At 40.5% G+C, this 19,767-nt stretch overlaps 2 protein-coding genes across 2 annotated transcripts; one reads left to right on the top strand and one right to left on the bottom strand.

The window, feature by feature from the left end:
* Window positions 1-329: 329 nt before the first annotated feature.
* LOC141444719 (uncharacterized) lies at window positions 330-18,175 on the top strand. Its single transcript, XM_074110329.1, has 14 exons — window positions 330-570; window positions 1,746-1,880; window positions 3,576-3,968; window positions 4,402-4,530; window positions 6,144-6,296; window positions 7,557-7,687; window positions 8,210-8,284; window positions 9,519-9,657; window positions 10,710-10,816; window positions 11,652-11,748; window positions 12,796-12,960; window positions 14,564-14,665; window positions 16,252-16,350; window positions 18,009-18,175. The coding sequence occupies exons 1-14, from the start codon at window positions 436-438 to the stop codon at window positions 18,153-18,155; spliced, it is 2,007 nt and encodes a 668-aa protein (XP_073966430.1). The 5' UTR covers window positions 330-435; the 3' UTR covers window positions 18,156-18,175.
* Window positions 18,176-18,303: 128 nt separating this feature from the next.
* On the bottom strand, window positions 18,304-19,759 carry LOC141444741 (uncharacterized; the record flags this gene model as incomplete). The annotated part of the gene is given in 1 exon segment (XM_074110369.1): window positions 18,304-19,759. A coding segment is annotated over 1 exon segment (919 nt), but the record flags the coding sequence as incomplete, so codon positions are not given.
* Between the last annotated feature and the right edge of the window lie 8 nt (window positions 19,760-19,767).

Genomic DNA, 19,767 nt, shown 5'->3' on the forward strand with positions numbered 1-19,767 from the left:
CGTCTCCGTCTATTCGAAAAAAACAAACAGGCGGCATCACATTTATCCGTAAAATTTAATCAGTGGATGGTGAAACAGAGGGTTAAAGTACTCCTTAGTAAAAGGATCACTTTACTAAAAAATCTACTATATTGGTAGAAAGCTCTAAAACTGACAACATAATTCTGCTCTTGACGCAGCTAGTTGACTTCCTTTTTCAAAAAATGCAATATTATATACGTAACGCCTTATAGGAACGTAATAGAGTGCATTTTAGAGTCGCATTTGACAGAGTACGGTAATACAATAATAGCCAAACTCGCACCACCAAACTTCAACTGTCAAGTTTGTTGAGCGTACTTATAGAAATCCAATAAGATTGTAATTTATTAATTTATTTTAATTTTATAAAATAAGAGTATAATGTATTCATTTAATTATTTGTAAATAAACAAAATGACTACGATAAAGCTAGAAATAGACGCTGAAGAGCTGCTAGCATGCCGTATATGTCTTGCGACCGACATAAAATTGAACGGTATACATGAACATCATCTAGACGAAGCGTTTTCAGACCTCATGGGGACCCCAGTAAGTATATTTTATTCTAAAACTACAGATAAATATATAAACTAAAGAATTCAGTGTAATTTTTTCCTGGTTCAAGTGTTTTTTTATCATTTTTTAGCTATGTAATTTGGTGTTGTTACTGATCAATATTTCGTCAATATAACGTCATGGTTAAGAAACAGTTCATAGCGTAGATTTTGAAATTTTAATTAGTCTTTTATAAAAAAGAAAAATTTACGCATGTTAGTCTTTTTCTAATAGGTACTAGAAATACTTCATATTTAATTATAATGTCTAAATAATTCAAAAGGCTATGAATTATAATTTTAAAGAACAAAAACAATATAAGATATCTTAGCTAAATAAATTACAAAACACATTCTTTAATTTGAGGGGAGAGTTTACCATATTGACAGGATGAACATTAGGGCAGAAGTGCCATTTGTGGCCATTTATTGGTTAAATATATGTTTGAAATAAATTTACAGTAATAAATCATTATAAACTCTATTTGTTTCAGTAGAAACTGTTGAAAACTCACTAAACATCTCTATACCTGTTTTCTGTACTGAAGTACGTAAGTAAGCTTACTGTGTTGTTGTGCAATGAAGAGTTATTGTATTGTATTGTAAACATATTATTTTAATACTTCAAATGTCAACTGGCCAAAAACGGGCTTAAGGTGGCCAAAACCGGTACTTCTGCCCTAAATGTTTGACAGTTACAAAACCCATGAACATTTTGTATGGGGTATTTTTTTTTCTTTTATTTAAGTTTTTCGTCAATTTTCCAATGTTTTTAATATCTATTATCCTATTTCTGACGAAGACAAATCCAAAAACACAAAAATAATAAAAATTGGTCCAGCCATTCAAAGTCAAAGCCAAAATATCTTTATTCAATTTAGGCTATAACAAGCACTTATTAATGTCAAAGAAAAATCTACCACCGGTTCGGAAAAACCTCTGTTGAGAAGAATCCGGCAAGAAACTCAACTCAACAAATTCTTGAGTTATGAATGGTGGAACTGACACAACTTTGACTTTTGACTTTGTGTGTGTGTGTGTCAGTCTGTAAGGTATTTATTATATGGACCATGTTTTTCGAAATAAATTATTTTATTGTTATTACTGTTTAAAAAAACCTGGTATTAAAAAACAATTTAAGTCATAAACTTTCATTATATATTATTCCAGTTGTCTGTTGGCGATGGTCTGCCCCAGCACGTGTGCGAGGGCTGCTCGGCGGCGCTGCGGCAGGCGCGGGCGCTGCGCGTGCGCTGTCGCCGCGCGCACGACCTGCTCACCAAGTCGCTGTCGCACCAACACTATGTCAGTTCACTTAAACTACTTACACAGAGGCTGGCTTATTTAGATCGGTCGGTATGGAACAGTCTGACACCTTAAAACATACGAAGATCTGTTCTGAGGAACCATGTCATAGATTTTAGTAACAAGAAACACAGATTTATACATTTATGCGGATGCGGAAAGCACAAGACCGGTCTGAGTGGAGAGCCTTTGGGGAAGGCCTATGTCCAGCAGTGGTTGTCTTTAAAATCGACGACATGGTTCCTAAGAACAGATCAAAGTCAAAGTCAAAATATCTTTATTCAATTTAGGCTATAACAAGCACTTATGAATGTCAAAAAAAATCTACCACCGGTTCGGAAAAACCTCTGCTGAGAAGAATCCGGCAAGAAACTCAACGATCTTCGTATGTCTTATAGTTTCAGACTTTCCCATATGGACCAATCTAAATGAGCCACCCTGTATATTTTGGTTCATTTATTCAAGCGTCAATCAACTATTTATTGTATGTTATTCTGCCTCGTAACTCAGGAGACATCAGAAAAGAACACTTTGTTAGAAAAAATGTTTGCAACGTATACTATTACCATGAAATAGAAGATAAGTTGTGAAGGTATTGCCTAAAAACTTTCACAACTAACTTTTAGTGGATTTGTACCCCATAAAATGATACTTTTAATAAGTAACTCGGGAATCATTACTGCAGCAAAAAGCTACACTAAAAACTTGATAAATATGCAATGAGGGCTACCGTTTTCGCGCTCACCAGTTGGCGCCACTGTAGACAAAGGTCCTGCCTGATGTAAAGTGGTTAGTTTGTTATTTATTACGGGAGTGAAAACAAAATTTACATTTTAATCATATAAAAATATCGAGCATGCCACAGTGTTGCATAGTCCCGTTTTGTTCGGAAAAAAGGTAGGATAAAGGTTTCCAAAAGACAATACTGTCACAAAACACAAACATTCATTGCCCCGTAAGACATAATTTTGTCATAATTAATTGGGACAGATGGCGTGCTCTCGTTTCGGAGGCCAAGACCCTCTTTGGGTCCCAGAGCGAAATTAGTTAGTTTTTAGTTTTAGTTAGTTTATTGCAAAATATTCACAAAATTATTCTAATCCATACTTCCATACTTTAATGAACTAAAAAAAATTCCTTGCTCACCCGCGACCTTACGATAGCCAAGCTTATGCAAAATATGCGTGTTCATGCAGTTCCTCCACCTCCACACTGTAAGAACACACACAAATCACACAAACCCATCTATCACCACCACCACACTACACTGACGCGTTTCGAACTCAACCAGAGCTCATCTTCAGAGTGACAACCATACACCGTGCTACCAGTTGTTAGACTAACCCAAGCAAGGCAAGGTGAGCAAAGTTATTCTTTTAGTTCATTGATGTGGACCTTCGCAAAGTAACGCCTGATTCAATAAATTTGTGTGTGTTTGTATGTTTGTCCGTCTTTCACGTCGAAACGGAGTGACGGATCGACGTGATTTGTGGCACAGAGATAGTTATGGGCCAGAGAGTGACATAGGCTACTTTTATCCCGGAAAAATATAAATAAACCCGCATAACTCACCCAAAAACAGCTTACTAACATTTGATATAGACCTCTCGATACACTAGCGCCTCTAGCGGCGAATTCATATGCGATAGCCCTCATTGCATTTAGTCTGGTCTTTAAATCATCACATTGCTTCAGATCACGACTGACACAATCCGCTCGCTGGACCGCACATCCCTCCAAGAGAAAGATATCACTGACATTCCAGACATCGCAGACATTGTAGACACCGGAGACATCTACCCAAAAAGCCTTGACTACCTGGACCATTCCAACGACAGCTCCCAACTCCTATCGACCCTCTGTCAGCCCGACAGCGATGTAGAAATGACAGATGTCAAAGACCCAAACTATATTGATATACCGGTTGTTGAAATGGACGATTTGGATGATATTGATGTGAAGCTATCGGAGTTGAAAGCTAAGTTGGAGGGTAAGATTAAGAAAGAGAAGGGGACTCGGAGGAAAAGGGTGAAGAAAGAGAAGGTGAGGAAGCGGAGGAAAGAGACGGAGGATGTTAAGGAAGTTAAGGTGAGTGAGATGGATATTAACGTATACTTTGCAATACTATCTTTACCATAAGGGCATACGTTCGTGTCCAGGCCCCCAGCCCATGTGGCAAGAACTAGGCCAACACAGAACCTTGTCATTGTGGCATTTTACGTCATCCAATAAGCATTTATTTATTTATTTATTAAGGATCACCAACAGATAATACATCATACAAAAACATAAATATTGAGTAGAAGACATGTGCTATAAGTATTGCATTGCTATAGACAAACCAAGATTATTTACTATGGCAAGGTTCTAAGTGGCCTAGAAATCGAATTGGCTAAAAGTTGAGGGCTCCTTTAGCAGCCTACTCACAGAATAACCAAACTTGATTTTTTTAATAGTAATTGAGCTGTCTGACATGTTTCGACCCAATCTGTGGTCCATCATCAAGGATATCACTTTTAAGGAGGAAAAGCCGTCCGTGGAGTGGGTGGCGAAGAAGAAGACGCCGTACAAAAGAAAAAAGAAGGGATTCAAGAGGTATTTCATGTGCGATGAGGACTACGCCAAGTTTGAAGAGAGGTATAATATTGAGGTGAGGGGTTCGTTTTTCTTTACATCTGTATCTTTAAAACGAGAGGGCTTAAGCTCATAAAACCCACTTTTGCAAAATGTACATTTTAACGGGAAACAATAATGTACAAATCGGAATGTACGCGCAATAATGTACGACGTGATAATCCGAAGCATTATTGCTTCCGATTATCATGCCGTACATTATTGGTCGCGCATTATCAGGGCGTACAAAATATTGCGCGCGCTGTATTGTACGTAGTGATAATGTACGGCGTGATAATCCGAATCCAACGATTCGAATGAATAGACATTTTTCGCCGCGGATCGAGCGAGCGAGATCGATATAGTCGGAGCAGAACCGACCCGGCCGGGTTAGGTTGAAGCGCGGTTGCCCTTCGTTAGGTATTGTTTTTATTTCAATCACGGAATAAGACATAATGCTTCGGATTATCACGTCGTACATTATTGCGCGTACATTATTGGTTCCCTGCTAGTTCGGTACGGGGTGGTAATGCACGGCATGATAATTCGAGCTTATGTGCACGAATTATCAGGCTGTGCCTTATTTATGCGTGGATTAACAAGTCGTACATTAACTACACCCCATTTTAACATTACCTGAAGAGAAATTAGCATGAGGTTTACGCTGAAGGAATCGTGAGGAAACTTGTGCACACTATATCGATTGTTAAACTCTCGATGCGACCTTCCCTACGCTGTCTGATAAGTAGTACAAACACGTACGTTTTCGAGACAATACGATTGGAAAGAATGGTTCACCACATCTGTACTTTAGTAAACTATACTTGGTTTGGATAGGTATTTTACTAAATCATCATCATCATGTCAGCCGAAAGACGTCCACTGCTGGACATAGGCCTCCCCCAAGGCTCACTCAGACCGGTCTTGTGCTTTCCGCATCCACCGCGATCCCGCGATCTTAACCAAGTCGTCGCTCCATCTTGTTGGAGGCCTACCGACAGCTCGTCTCCCGGTCCGCGGACGCCATTCGAGAACCTTCTGACCCCATCGGCCATCCGTCCTGCGAGCAATGTGCCCCGCCCACTGCCACTTTAGTTTCGCAATTCTTCGGGCTATGTCGGTAACCTTAGTTCTACTGCGGATATCATCATTTCTAATTCTATCCCGCAGAGAAACCCCGAGCATAGCCCTCTCCATAGCCCTCTGAGTGACTTTGAGTGGTTTTTTACTAAATGTAAACACAAAAAGATGGAAACCGCTGAACCGATTTTGATAAAACATGTCTAAGAACCATCCCGTCTACCCGTTTCAGAGCTACGGTGCTACAGACAGACAGACACACACACACAGACATACAGACACATAGCAGTCAAACTTATAACGCCCCTCTTCTTGCGTCGGGGGTTAAAAACGACGTCAATTGGTGTCTTTAAATATTGAAATTCCCCCATTAAACTATCTAAACATTTACATTTCTGTATTGAAATACATTAGTCTAGTTGGTATTATAATATTTGCAATAATAGATAAGTAAAATGTTTAAAATCCTTGTATGTACCAACTCTGACTGAGCTGAAGTTTGTTTACATTTAGTTAAATACTTATCGAGACCAAGTTTATTCACCCTCTTCTGTTGATCACAATTTCTAGGTGGTGCGATTGTCAGAGGAGGAGCAACAGAGAGAGATGGAGGCGCGGAAGGAGTCGGAGAACTATTTGCACGCCCTCGTGCGCTGCGAGAAGTGCTTCAAAGGGTTCCTGTCCATGTTCACTTACGAGAACCATATCAAGGTTCACGACCCGGTCAGTACCATACGAGTATGGCGATATTTTTAACCCCGACGCAAAAAGAGGGGTGCTAGTTTCACCGCTTTGTGTGTCTGTCTGTGGCACCGTAGCTCTTAAACAGGTGAGCCGATTTGAGTGCGGTTTTTTTATTTGGAAGAAAGTTTTCTAGCGATGGTTCTTAGACATGTAAATGAACTAAAATAATTTCCTTGCTCACCCGCGACCTTACGATAGCTAAGCTTATGCAAAATATGCGTGTTCATGCAGTTCCTCCACCTCCACACTGTAAGAACACACACAAACACATCTATCACCACCACCACACTACACTGACGCGTTTCGAACTCAACCAGAGCTCATCTTCAGAGTGACACAACCGTACACCATGCTACCAACACAACACAACAACAACTGGTTGTCTAACAACTGGTTGTGTCACTCTGAAGATGAGCTCTGGTTGAGTTCGAAACGCGTCAGTGTGGTGTGGTGGTGGTGATAGATGGGTTTGTGTGATTTGTGTGTGTTCTTACAGTGTGGAGGTGGAGGAACTGCATGAACACGCATATTTTGCATAAGCTTGGCTATCGTAAGGTCGCGGGTGAGCAAGGAAATTCTTTTAGTTCATTGATATGGACCTCCGCAAAGTAACGCCTGATTCAATAAATTATTCTTAGACATGTTTCATGAAAATCGGTTCAGCCGTTTTTGAGATATTGCACTTTGAAGTGACAAAGTCGGGGGTTTTCCATCTTTTCGTTGGTTAGGTTAGTTGACAAAATTTTTTTTAGCCGACTTAAAAAAAAGGGAAGTCGGTCATTAAACAATGTAACTAAGTCGTTAGTCGGAAAATGGGCACTAGGTAGTTTGAAGTCGGTGCCTCAGCACGAGCCAGCAGGAGTGGAACTATAGTCGTCTACCTCACATACATACTACATATTGGTCTTCAATCACTCTTGCTGAGGCACCAACTTCGAGCTATTAGAAAATTATTTTCAAGTTTTTTGTAGTCAGCTCTGTTTTTGTTTAAAAAAAATCTGATAGGAATCTTTCCATTCTCATTTTTCCCAAATGTTTTTTTCTCACTAGTTTTTTACTAAAGATTATTTTCAGTGTAGCGTTTTTTCCCAATTTGAATCGACACATACAGTGTCGACAAAGGCGGAGCTCCTACTTCTATAATATGTTTTTGGCACTTCAGGCCTCCAATCGTTGCTAATATTTCACACGAGCGTAGCGAGGGCTACAAATGTACATTTTAAAGTTTTTATTTGTCAGGCTCTGGGCCCGAACGAGTGTCCTCTGTGCCAGTGCCGCTTCAAGTGGCCCAACAAGCTGCGCACGCACCTCATCGAGTGTCACCAACTCAAGTACGTCTGCAAGGAGTGCAAGCTGGTCATCCGGGGCAGGTCAGCTTCCTAACACAAAAAAAAAAAAAAAAAAAAAAAAGTTATAAATAAATAAATATCACGGGACACTTGACACCAATTGACCTAGTCCCAAACTAAGCAAAGCTTGTACTATGGATACTAGGCAACGGATAAACATACTTATATAGATAAATACATATTAAACATCCAAGACCCTATAACAAACATTCGTATTAGTCATACAAATATCTGCACCGGCCGGGGATCGAACCCGGGACCTCAAGCTTCGTAGTCAGGTTCTCTAACCACTCGGTCATCCGGTCCCGGGTTCGATTCCCGGCCGGGGCAGATATTTGCATGTATACGACTGTTTTTGGGTCTTGGATGTTTAATACGTATTTAAGTATGCATTTATCTATATGAGTATGTTTATCCGTTGCCTAGTGTCCATAGTACAAGCTTTGCTTAGTTTGGGACTAGGTCAATTGGTGTCAAGTGTCCCATGATATTATTATTATGTAAGGTTTATTCTTTCATTCTTGCAATAATTTTGTTCATCAGATACATGGCGGTGATGCACGCGCAGTTCCACGCCGGGAAGACGTGGGAGTGCAAGCACTGCCCGCTCACCTTCAAGTGAGTACCAGCGAACGAAAGGTTCGTCGCACGGACAGACAGACACACATAAAGGCTACGTTACTGTGCGCCATGAGATACAGAGTTCGTCTCCATCAAAAATTCCGGAGCGGCCAAGGTGTTCAAAAATATCGATACAGAACTCTAATACCTTAATAATAGAGTGCATGTGCCACAGATATAGATTACACTAGATAACGCAAACACTTCAATCGGTATGAAAACCAATCGTGTCACTTTTTATATCTACTGTGACGTCTCAAGAGCGAATTAGCGATGTGAATTGCCCGATGTCCGCCCAAAATCGAGTCTAATGCGCCGCCCGCCCGCGCCGTGGGGCTCGAGACAGTCACTAGTCATGATTAGTCAGTTAGCGGCCAGTCTTTGTATGGGGCCAACCCCGACGTTTGGTCGGGGTTCGGACACGCGAAGTAGATGCATTTGCGGAATCTAGTGTAATCTATATCTGTGGCATGTGCCGATATTTTTGATGACGATGGCGACTGTACAAGTATCTCAAAGTTTGTCAATGGTATTTGTTTTTTTTTTGTACAATTTAAAGTATACTTATACAAACATAAGCCGTGGTGGCCTAGTGGTTTGACCTATCGCCTCTCAAGCAGAGGGTCGTGGGTTCAAACCCCGGCTCGCACCTCTGAGTTTTTCCAAATTCATGTGCGGAATTACATTTGAAATTTACCACGAGCTTTGCGGTGAAGGAAAACATCGTGAGGAAACCTGCACAAACCTGCGAAGCAATTCAATGGTGTGTGTGAAGTTCCCAATCCGCACTGGGCCTGCGTGGGAACTATGGCCCAAGCCCTCTTGTTATTAGAGGACGCCTGTGCCCAGCAGTGGGACGTATATAGGCTGGGATGATTATTATACAAACATAAAATCAACTTTTTAATCTAGCTTTTTGCTACAGTTTACGTCTGCTGGGTTACCTATTAAAAGTGTCATTTTATGGGGTACAAATCCATTAAAAGTTAGGAGTTGTGACAGTTTTAAGGCAATGCTTTCACGGCTCATCTAAAAAGCATGCTAATAAATAAAAAATGGAATTATTTTTGTAACAAAGTGTATTACTGATGTCTCCTGTTACAGAACAGAATAACAATACTAAAAAGTTGATTGACTCATTTTTAAGTACGTAACATTTTTTTTTAATTCATTCATATTTAGCTAAAGAAACTTTTTTTTATTTAACATTAAAAAACTTATTTAATTACAGAAAACAGTCAACATTTTACACGCACCTCCGCATCAACCACTCGACAGAGAACGCGCTCGGCGGCACCTGCGACATCTGCGGGGAAACGTTCACCGGCGCCATGGGTCTACGCATGCACAAGACTCAGACGCACAATAAGGTGACTCAGACACGCTATGGGGCTTAAACACGCTGTTTGGTGACTCAGACACGCTATGGGGCTTAAACACGCTGTTTGGTGACTCAGACACGCTATGGGGCTTAAACACGCTGTTTGGTGACTCAGACACGCTATGGGGCTTAAACACGCTGTTTGGTGACTCAGACACGCTATGGGGCTTAAACACGCTGTTTGGTGACTCAGACACGATATGGGGCTTAAACACGCTGTTTGGTGACTCAGACACGTTATACAGTGACTCAGACACGTTATACAGCGACTCAGATACGCTAAACTACGACTCAGATACGCTACACGGCTACATGGTGACTCAGACATACTATACCTTAACTTGGTCGCGCTATGCGGTAACTCAGACACACTATACGGTGACTCAGACACGCTATGCTGTGCTAGATTGTTTTTTTACATTCATAAGAGACACGCAATACGGTGACGCGGAGACGCTACGGGACTTGGACACGCACAGAACAGAGCGCTTATGTGTGGCAACACATGTTGAGTTTAGGCCGTTTTTGGTGTCCTGTCGTGTCACCACGTTCTTAACTTAGTTTTATGGTTTTATAGTCTTATTAGTAATAAGCCCCCCCCCCCCTCTAGAGGCGAATTCATACGCCATCCAGGGTGGCACCTTTTAATAATCAATTTCACTATGATTTCCTTGACCAAAGTATGAGATGACAACACGACATTAGTAGCATAACGGTTCCGCCCTTGGTCATGATTCAATTTGTTCGACTGCAACGACGACGACGACTACAACTCTGGAAACGGACGTAAGCTTCTATGGGCGTGTACATGTAAAACAGGGTCGGTAAGAGTGGCACCCGTTCAAAGTCAAAGTCAAAATATCTTTATTTAATTTAGGCAATAACAAGCACTTATGAATGTCAAAAAAAAATCTACCACCGGTTCGGAAAAAACTTCTGCTGAGAAGAATCCGGCAAGAAACTCAACAAGGTATATTTTTTTTAAACAGATTTACAATATTATTAAATGATTACGTTAATTTTACATTTGTTTTTTTCTAGAAAGAAATAAAGGCGTTGAAATGCCTGATATGCAAGATACAGTTTGAAAACAAGGACGCGCTGGACCGCCACTTCCTACCCGACAACGACTGCGATCCTAAACTGAGGTAAAAATACTGTGTATTTCGAAAAAAAAAAACGGAAAGGCGTTGTGGTTTTTTTTCTTTATTATTTTGTCAAATAATAGAATACATTGTTTAAAGAAATTATCTGCCAAACTGCATGACAGTTTGACATACGGCCTCTTAGTCTGCGCTTACACCAGAGATGTGCGAGGAATGTTTTTTTTTTTTTTCATTAAAAGCATTTATACCTGCTGAGCTGGCAACGTTGCATTTTTGTTAGTTTTTCTCGATTATTCCATAAACAAAACACTTAGAGAAGCCTTGAACAGAAAAGTTGCACTTTGCTCCCTCTCGGCAGGGAGGAAAAATTACTTTTCTGAAGGAGAGGTGTGAAAAAATAAATATCACGTGACACCAATCGACCTAGTCCCAAACTAAGCAAAGCTTGTACTATGTATACTAGGCAACGGATAAACATACTTATACAGATAAATACATACTTAGATACATATTAAACATCCAAGACCCGAGAACAAACATACGTATTATTCATACAACTATCCTTGCCTTCCCGGCCGGGAATCGAACCCGGGACCTCAAGCTTCGTAGTCAGGCTCTCTAACCACTTGGCCATCCGGTCGTCATCAATAACTCTAACCCCCTGTTTCACCACCAATTGATTAAATTTAACTGACGGATAAATGTGATGCCGTCTCTGTTTGTTTTGTCCGTATAGACGGACACGGCATCACAATCCGTCAGTTAAAATTAATCAATGGGTGCTGAAAAGAATTCCTTAGTTTTTTTTTTAGATACTGTCTTTTAGCTTAGGAGGGCAGTATGGTGTATGGTGTAGTAATGTTTAGTGATATTCCAGGTTCTGCGAGAGCTGTGGCTGCTCGTTCTGCGACGAGGACCAGCTCAGCCTGCACCGGCAGCGCCAGCACGGCGTCGAGGTCTACAAGTGCGACGACGTGAGTCACACAGACATACAGACATACTGCCCAGTGGCCAGGTTGAGGCAACCGCTAGTAGATAGCTGGACATTTCGGCTACTTTTTACCCTGATATTCCCACGGGATAGGGATAAAGTCTTGAAATTTCAAACGCTGGGTTTAGAGCCTTGAAATTTTGGACAGTTGTTCCTAACACAACCTCAATGAAGACCACGATATACATTTTGGAAATTCCCGGGGGAATTTTATGAAATCCCGAAACTACAATTGTACCAGATCGAATAGTTAACGCGTGCGCCGCGGGTAAACTCTAGCAGCCTTATTCATAAAAAGTTAAGAGCCTCCTTGAAGGCTCCTTGAAGGCCCGATGCTAAAAAACGTGATTCATAAACGTCTGTTAGCGCTAATCAGTCGATCAAGGCTCTGCTAAAGTTAGAGGACCGTAGACCCTCCTTTATCTCCCTGCTAAATCACAAAATGGCCGCCACAAGTTTGAACAGCTGAATTTGACAAGATCAAAAAACCATACCGAAGATATTTTTAGTGAAAGGTGAAGTTACGCAAAGATTAAAAAAAAAAAAAACAGGAAAATTAAATTTCAGGAATTTGTATTTAAAAATCTTTTAAATTAGGTACACTTATTACTGCTACTTTAACACTTTACTAACAATAAATATGAAAAAAATAAAAATTAGGATGATTAACATAATTACGGCTTTTTGCATTTAAACATAAACATGCGGATCGGAAATGGCGGGAAAACAAACATCTCGCTTTTTATTTTTTTTCCTGCTAATTTGCTGTCACTGCTGTCAATTTTTTTTTTAATTATCGATGAGGCCATTTTTTGTCTTTGATTTGTCAAGATGGCCAACATAACGCGTCTAATCCGTCTATCAGCAGCTCAACAACTAGCAGACTGCTAGCAAGCGTTTATGAATCATACTTCTTGACAACCGTCTAACAAGCTTAATCAGTCTGCTAAGTAACTGACCGATCAAATCTCAATTAAGGATTTTTTTATGAATAAGGCTGTAGTTAAATAAATAGATGTTTCTTTTCCAGTGCAACAAATCCTTCCTTTCAAAATCCTCTCTCTCGACGCACATCGATCGCGTGCACCTCAACATCAAGCCGCGGTTCCGCTTCTACAACTACAAGAAGACAAACAGACAGCGCGGCGGCGCGCGGCTCGACTACATGTGCGAGACCTGCGGGAAAGCTTACACGGTAACGTCTTACTCTGAGTAAAGCTTACACGGTAACGTCTTACTCAGTAAAGCTTACACGGTAACGTCGCACTCAGTAAAGGCTTACACGGTAACGTCGCACTCAGTAAAAGCTTACACGGTAACGTCGCACTCAGTAAAGGCTTACACGGTAACGTCGCACTCAGTAAAAGCTTACACGGTAACGTCGCACTCAGTAAAGGCTTACACGGTAACGTCGCACTCAGTAAAGGCTTACACGGTAACGTCGCACTCAGTAAAAGCTTACACGGTAACGTCGCACTCAGTAAAAGCTTACACGGTAACGTCGCACTCAGTAAAAGCTTACACGGTAACGTCGCACTCAGTAAAGGCTTACATGGTAACGTCGTACTCTGAGTAAAGCTTACACGGTAACGTCGCACTCAGTAAAAGCTTATACGGTAACGTCGCATTCAGTAAAAGCTTATACGATAACGTCGCATTCAGTAAAAGCTTACACGGTAACGTCGCATTCAGTAAAAGCTTATACGATAACGTCGCATTCAGTAAAAGCTTACACGGTAACGTCGCACTCAGTAAAAGCTTACACGGTAACGTCGCACTCAGTAAAGGCTTACACGGTAACGTCGCACTCAGTAAAAGCTTACACGGTAACGTCGCACTCAGTAAAGGCTTACACGGTAACGTCGCACTCAGTAAAAGCTTACACGGTAACGTCGCACTCAGTAAAAGCTTACACGGTAACGTCGCACTCAGTAAAAGCTTACATGGTAACGTCGTACTCTGAGTAAAGCTTACACGGTAACGTCGCACTCAGTAAAAGCTTACACGGTAACGTCGCACTCAGTAAAAGCTTACACGGTAACGTCGCACTCAGTAAAAGCTTACACGGTAACGTCGCACTCAGTAAAAGCTTACACGGTAACGTCGCACTCAGTAAAAGCTTATACGATAACGTCGCACTCAGTAAAAGCTTACACGGTAACGTCGCATTCAGTAAAAGCTTACACGGTAACGTCGCATTCAGTAAAAGCTTACACGGTAACGTCGCATTCAGTAAAAGCTTACACGGTAACGTCGCACTCAGTAAAAGCTTACACGGTAACGTCGCACTCAGTAAAAGCTTACACGGTAACGTCGCACTCAGTAAAAGCTTACACGGTAACGTCGCACTCAGTAAAAGCTTACACGGTAACGTCGCACTCAGTAAAAGCTTACACGGTAACGTCGCACTCAGTGAAAGCTTATACGGTAACGTCGTACTCTGAGTAAAGCTTACACGGTAACGTCGCACTCAGTGAAAGCTTACACGGTAACGTCGCATTCAGTAAAAGCTTATACGGTAACGTCGCATTCAGTAAAAGCTTATACGATAACGTCGCATTCAGTAAAAGCTTACACGGTAACGTCGCACTCAGTGAAAGCCTATACCTATGGTAACGTACTCAGTAAAAGCTAACACAGTAACGTCGCACTTAGAGTTATTAATTAAATAAATACATATCATGGGACACTTGACACAGACTAGTCCCAAAGTAAGCAAAGTTTTGAACGATTTCGTTTTAACAAGTTCGATTCACGTATTCTCAAGAGGTACGAACTTTATCTAACTTTTTTTGCAGTGTTTCGCTCTGCTGAAGACTCATCAGATGAGCCACACCGGGGAGCGGCCCTTCAAGTGCAGCCAGTGCCCTAAGAGCTTCATCACCGCCTCGCAGCTCAAGGTAATCAGCGGGGGTAAACGGGCCAGCGGGGCACGCGGCCAGTGCCCCAGTTAAGCAGCGGTTCCAACAATAATGTGCGAAGAATATGTTTTTGGGTCAATCAACTTTTTCGAAAATACAAACTGAGACATGGATGCACAGAAAAACCAGAAATAGAGACCTCAGCAATCCGTGTTGCGTGCTATAACCTCTACACCACCGCTGGACAGGAATCTAGACACGAATTTTCCTATGCACACATATCTCAGGTTGCTTATTTCTACTACGCTACTTATGCAGCAGCACTAGCGACATCTATGTTCCGCTCTCATCGAGAGACGTCACACTCTTTCGGAACCAACTGCTCACCCAGACAAGAGATGTCGCTACTAAGCAATCAAATTATGATTGTTTTTTTTTTGAGTCTTTTTGTATTTTTTATTTCAACTCCAAATACTTGTTTGTGTGTTTGTATTTTCGATATGGTTTCACGGGATACCCGTAAAAGTAACAAATTTGGTGTTGAAATAAAAAATACAAAAAGACTCAAAAAAAAAACAATCATAATCAACTTTTTCTTGTTTGTTATTCTGTCCCGTTGTCCAAGAGACAACAGTGACAGAGTTTCGTAAAAAAACTGCTTTGATATATGCGACTAATATGCTTAGGAGATAGTCTATAAAATAATGAGCTTGTAACTATGACAAAAAATTATACTCGATGAATTTTAACCACAGAAAACAGAAACTCGTGGTTTTAAAGAGTTGTCCAGGGGACGTAACCATGGAAACGAGGTACAAGAAAAAGTTGATCGACCCTTTTCATTAACCAATAGAAACGCTTCATTTACAGCACATCTCTGGTGGAAACAGCTGAGCGAAGCGAGACGAGGTAAATGAAGAGTTTCTATTGGTTTATGCAAAACACATTTCTGGGAAATTGCATACGTTTTTATAATAAAATTCCAAAAAATATTACAAATGAAACAGATACAAAATTCAGATCTATTGTCAAGAAGACATTAATATCTAAGGCGTATTATAAAGTTAATGATTATATCATGGACAGGGATATTTGGAAATAATTCCGATCCGCATTAGCGATCCCTTCAAATAGCGAACCTGCTGTGTTAAAAATCCATCCCAGCCTATATACGTCCCACTGCTGGGCACAGGCCTCCTCTCAGAACAAGTTTTTTTGATGTATAGATATCATTTAATAATATTGTAAATCTGTTTAAAAAAAATATACCTCGTTGAGTTTCTTGCCGGATTCTTCTCAACAGAGGTTTTTCCGAACCGGTGGTAGATTTTTTTTGACATTCATAAGTGCTTGTTATAGCCTGAATTGAATAAAGATATTTTGACTTTCACTTTGACATCCTCCAGTCCAGTGCCAGCGGGACGGCGATATACGAAATTCGAATTTTGCACTTCTTGGTACGGTCAAGGACTTTTAACTCATGGGCCACCTTGGAACCTTTTCAAAGGAAAAGTCTTTACTAATTCCCTTGTTCAATATGTCGTTTATTGTGAAATGGTTTTGTGGTGGCTCATGGAAAAAGTCCTTGACTGTACATGGCCTGACAGTGTGTTGGTTGCCGGCAGGGTCACCGCGACAGCTTCCACGCGCGCATGCGCAAGTACCGCTGCCCGCTGTGCCCCAAGACGTTCCTGCGACAGTCCTCCATCTACAAGCACCGCCTCGTAAGTCCACTGCCCTTACCACGTGCTACATAATCCTAAGATGGGTTTTTGGAGTCTTTTTGTATTTTTTATTTCAACTCCATCTCAACTCACCTCACTCATCTTTTTGATTGCTTAATAGCGACATCTCTTGTCCGGGTGAGCGGTTAGTTCCGATGGAGTGCTGAAAGTTTCTCGATGAGGGCTAAAGCATAGATGTCGCTAGTGTCGCTGCTTAGTGACTAAATAAGAAACAAACAAGCTGAGATATGTGGTGCATAGGAGAAATTTGTGTCTGTCAGTGGTGTTGTAGCGGTATAGCACGCAGCACGGAATGCTGAGGACCTGGGTTCGATTCCCAGTGATGGTCTTATTTTTCTGTTTTTTCTGTGCATCTATATTTCAGTTTGTATTTTCAATTTCGGTTTTTACGGATGACCGTAAAAGTAAAAATTTGGAATTGAAATAAAAAATACAAAAAGATTCCAAAAAACCAATCTTAGTTTTCCTGACCTGTTAACCACCTATTTCTTAGTTTGCCGGTACCTTTTATGCCTTTAATTTAGTTTACCGATCTTTTTATAGCCTATTTCTTAGTTTGCCGGTCTCTTTATTTATTTGTTTTATAATTACTAAAGGTGTCATTGGCAGTAATGGACGCTAACCAAAAGCGACCGATTGCCACTAAGCAAAAAAGTTGAAGTTGAAGTTGATAATTACTAAGAATTTTTGAGCTGGTCACGATTTAATGGGTCCCAACTGTTGAACTTTAAATTAGCTACTTAACAGAGTTCTAGACCACTAGACTTATTTTCATCCTTTTAGTTTTCAAGGCTGTCGGGTTTATTGATTTTTTAAATTTAATGTTTTATTTTATACTATTTCATGTTTCTGTGAAAATGGTACATTAAAAGTATTATAACCCATATACATTTAGAATGGGCTTTTTATTAGCTTTCATTTGATACCCATATTGTTACAACATTTTTTTTTTCTATCCTAAGCCATTTTTTTTTTCGCAGACACCATATTGACATAGGTACACTGAGCGGCAAAAGTCTGGCCCTCAAATGTATGCAGAAATAGTTAATTTTGTATGGAAAGTGGGCCACATTTTGCCGCCGCGCTGAGTATATTATATAGCCTATGTCACTCCGACTGGGCAATCGGGTAAAAAGTGTTGAAAGGATACCTTTGATCACTTTTTTCTTAGTTTGCCGAATCTTTTAGCAACACATTTTAAGATTCATTTTTATTTATATTGTGTAAAAACATAATAACCGCTAATAAATGTACCTACATGTAGGTATTTCTAGTCCATTTGTGTTCGCAATACCGAGAAACGTGTGTTTCAATTTGACCGTTAATTCAATCAAACCTTAAATTAAATTCTGTAAAGAACATTTACAGGAACTACCGCGAATAGTCCCTACCTTTATTTGCCCGAATTTCACTTGCCATACTAACGTTTGCCATAAAATATACAAGTATAGAACCGTGTTTTCAGGTTTTTTTTAAATGTCGTCTTATAGCACAGTAGGTTAGATTAAATTACTTCATGGCAACTGAAAATTATGGGAAACGATACATTATGGCATATGAAATTCGGGCAAACGATAGAGAACCAGTCCCTGCGCCGTCGTCCCCTTGTCTAACCAATGATGGTGATGTTGCCGCAGATCCACACGGGCGAGAAGCCCTACGCGTGCTCCATCTGCTCGAAGGCGTTCACTCAGTCGGGCTCGCTCACCACGCACGTCAAATACGTCCACATGAAGCTGAAGCCCCCGCCGCGACGCCGACGGAAGCCCGACGACCACTATTAGCGCAATATAACTTATTAGCACGACGGTGTTTTATTTCACATTAGCTAGACCTTAAAAAGCAAAACTTTTACCGAACCGATTATTCGGCATAATTGATTCCTCAGTAGAAACTAGAAATATTATTCATTTTTGTTGAATCATGCAACTCTTGATCAAAACAAATAACTTGCTTAATTTCTTGCTTATTTTTTTTCACTTTCGTTCAATCACATCGGATATGTGCCGTCCTGCTCACGCTAATAGTATTTATTAAGAGAGAAAGAGAGCCAGCAGAGCAGTGGGTAAGTCTTAAAATAAAATGGGCTTTTAATTTAGATGACCAGATGGCCGAGTGGTTCAAGAACCTGACTACGAAGCTTGAGGCCCCAGGTTCGATCTCGGCCGGGGCAGATATTTGTTTGTATAAATAATACGAATGGTTTGTTCTCAGGTATTGGATGTTTAATATGTATTTAAGCATGTATTTATCTATATGAGTATGTTTATCCGTTGCCTAGTGTCCATAGTACAAGCTTTGCTTAGTTCGGGACTAGGTCAATTGGTGTCAGGTGTCCCATGATATAAAATAAGGCTGCTAAGCTTGAGGACTAAAGAACTTTAGGTACAGCCTTTTATTAGCCCTCAGGCATCAATAATTTAGTAGAGCCTTAAAATAAAGGGCCTTCACTTTCCTTCCACACAATCTTCACTTTCCATTTGCGCCGCAAACTTGCTTGTGTCGTTTTAAATTCGTCATATCAGCAAACTGCCGGCCGCAAACACAAGAAAACGGTTTTTCTCCTGTGTGTGTGCGCATATGACGCACCAGTGAACCCACCTGTGTGAACTTCTTCTCACACATATCACAAGCATACGGTTTCTCACCCGTGTGAATCTTTTTATGTTGTTCTAGATTCGACGCAAGAGCGAAATGCTTGTTGCACTCACCGCAGCGATGCTGTTTCTTGCCTGTGTGAGTCAGCATGTGAATAGTCAATGTGTGTTTTTGTGTGAATTTTTTGTCACAGATAATACAAGTGTGCGGTCTTTCCCCTGTGTGTATGCGTTTGTGTCTGATTAAAGACGCTGGCACTGGGAATTTTTTATGGCAAATATCACAACAGAAAGGCTTTTCACCCGTGTGAATCCTCAGGTGGCCGATCAAATTGAATTTATTGATGAAATGCCGTTTACACACATCGCATGAATAAGGTCTCTGGCCTGTGTGCCGTCTTTTATGTTTCACCAATGTCGACGAATCAGTGAATCGTTTATTACAAATCACACATTCATGCAATTTCTCACCTGTGTGAGTTCGCATATGGGTATCCAAGATACATTTAAGCGAAAACTGTTTTTTACACACTTTGCAATTAAACGGTTTCTCAGTGGTGTGAACACAACGCACGTGCGTTTTTAAATTGAACTTATAGTTAAATTCTTTCCCGCAAACATCGCATTGGTATATTTTCTTCTTTTCGTCATTTAATTCTTTAACATCTGTTTCTATGCATAGGTGGTTTATTAGGTTAAATTCACATTTAAATGTATTACCGCAAGTTGGACATTTATGTATCTCACCATTGGAGGCGTCGCTGACTTTTTGTGTATGCTTAGAATTGTTTTCAAGTGT

The sequence above is a fragment of the Choristoneura fumiferana genome, chromosome 30 (genome assembly GCF_025370935.1).
Source record: "Choristoneura fumiferana chromosome 30, NRCan_CFum_1, whole genome shotgun sequence".
Classification (NCBI taxonomy): domain Eukaryota; kingdom Metazoa; phylum Arthropoda; class Insecta; order Lepidoptera; family Tortricidae; genus Choristoneura; species Choristoneura fumiferana.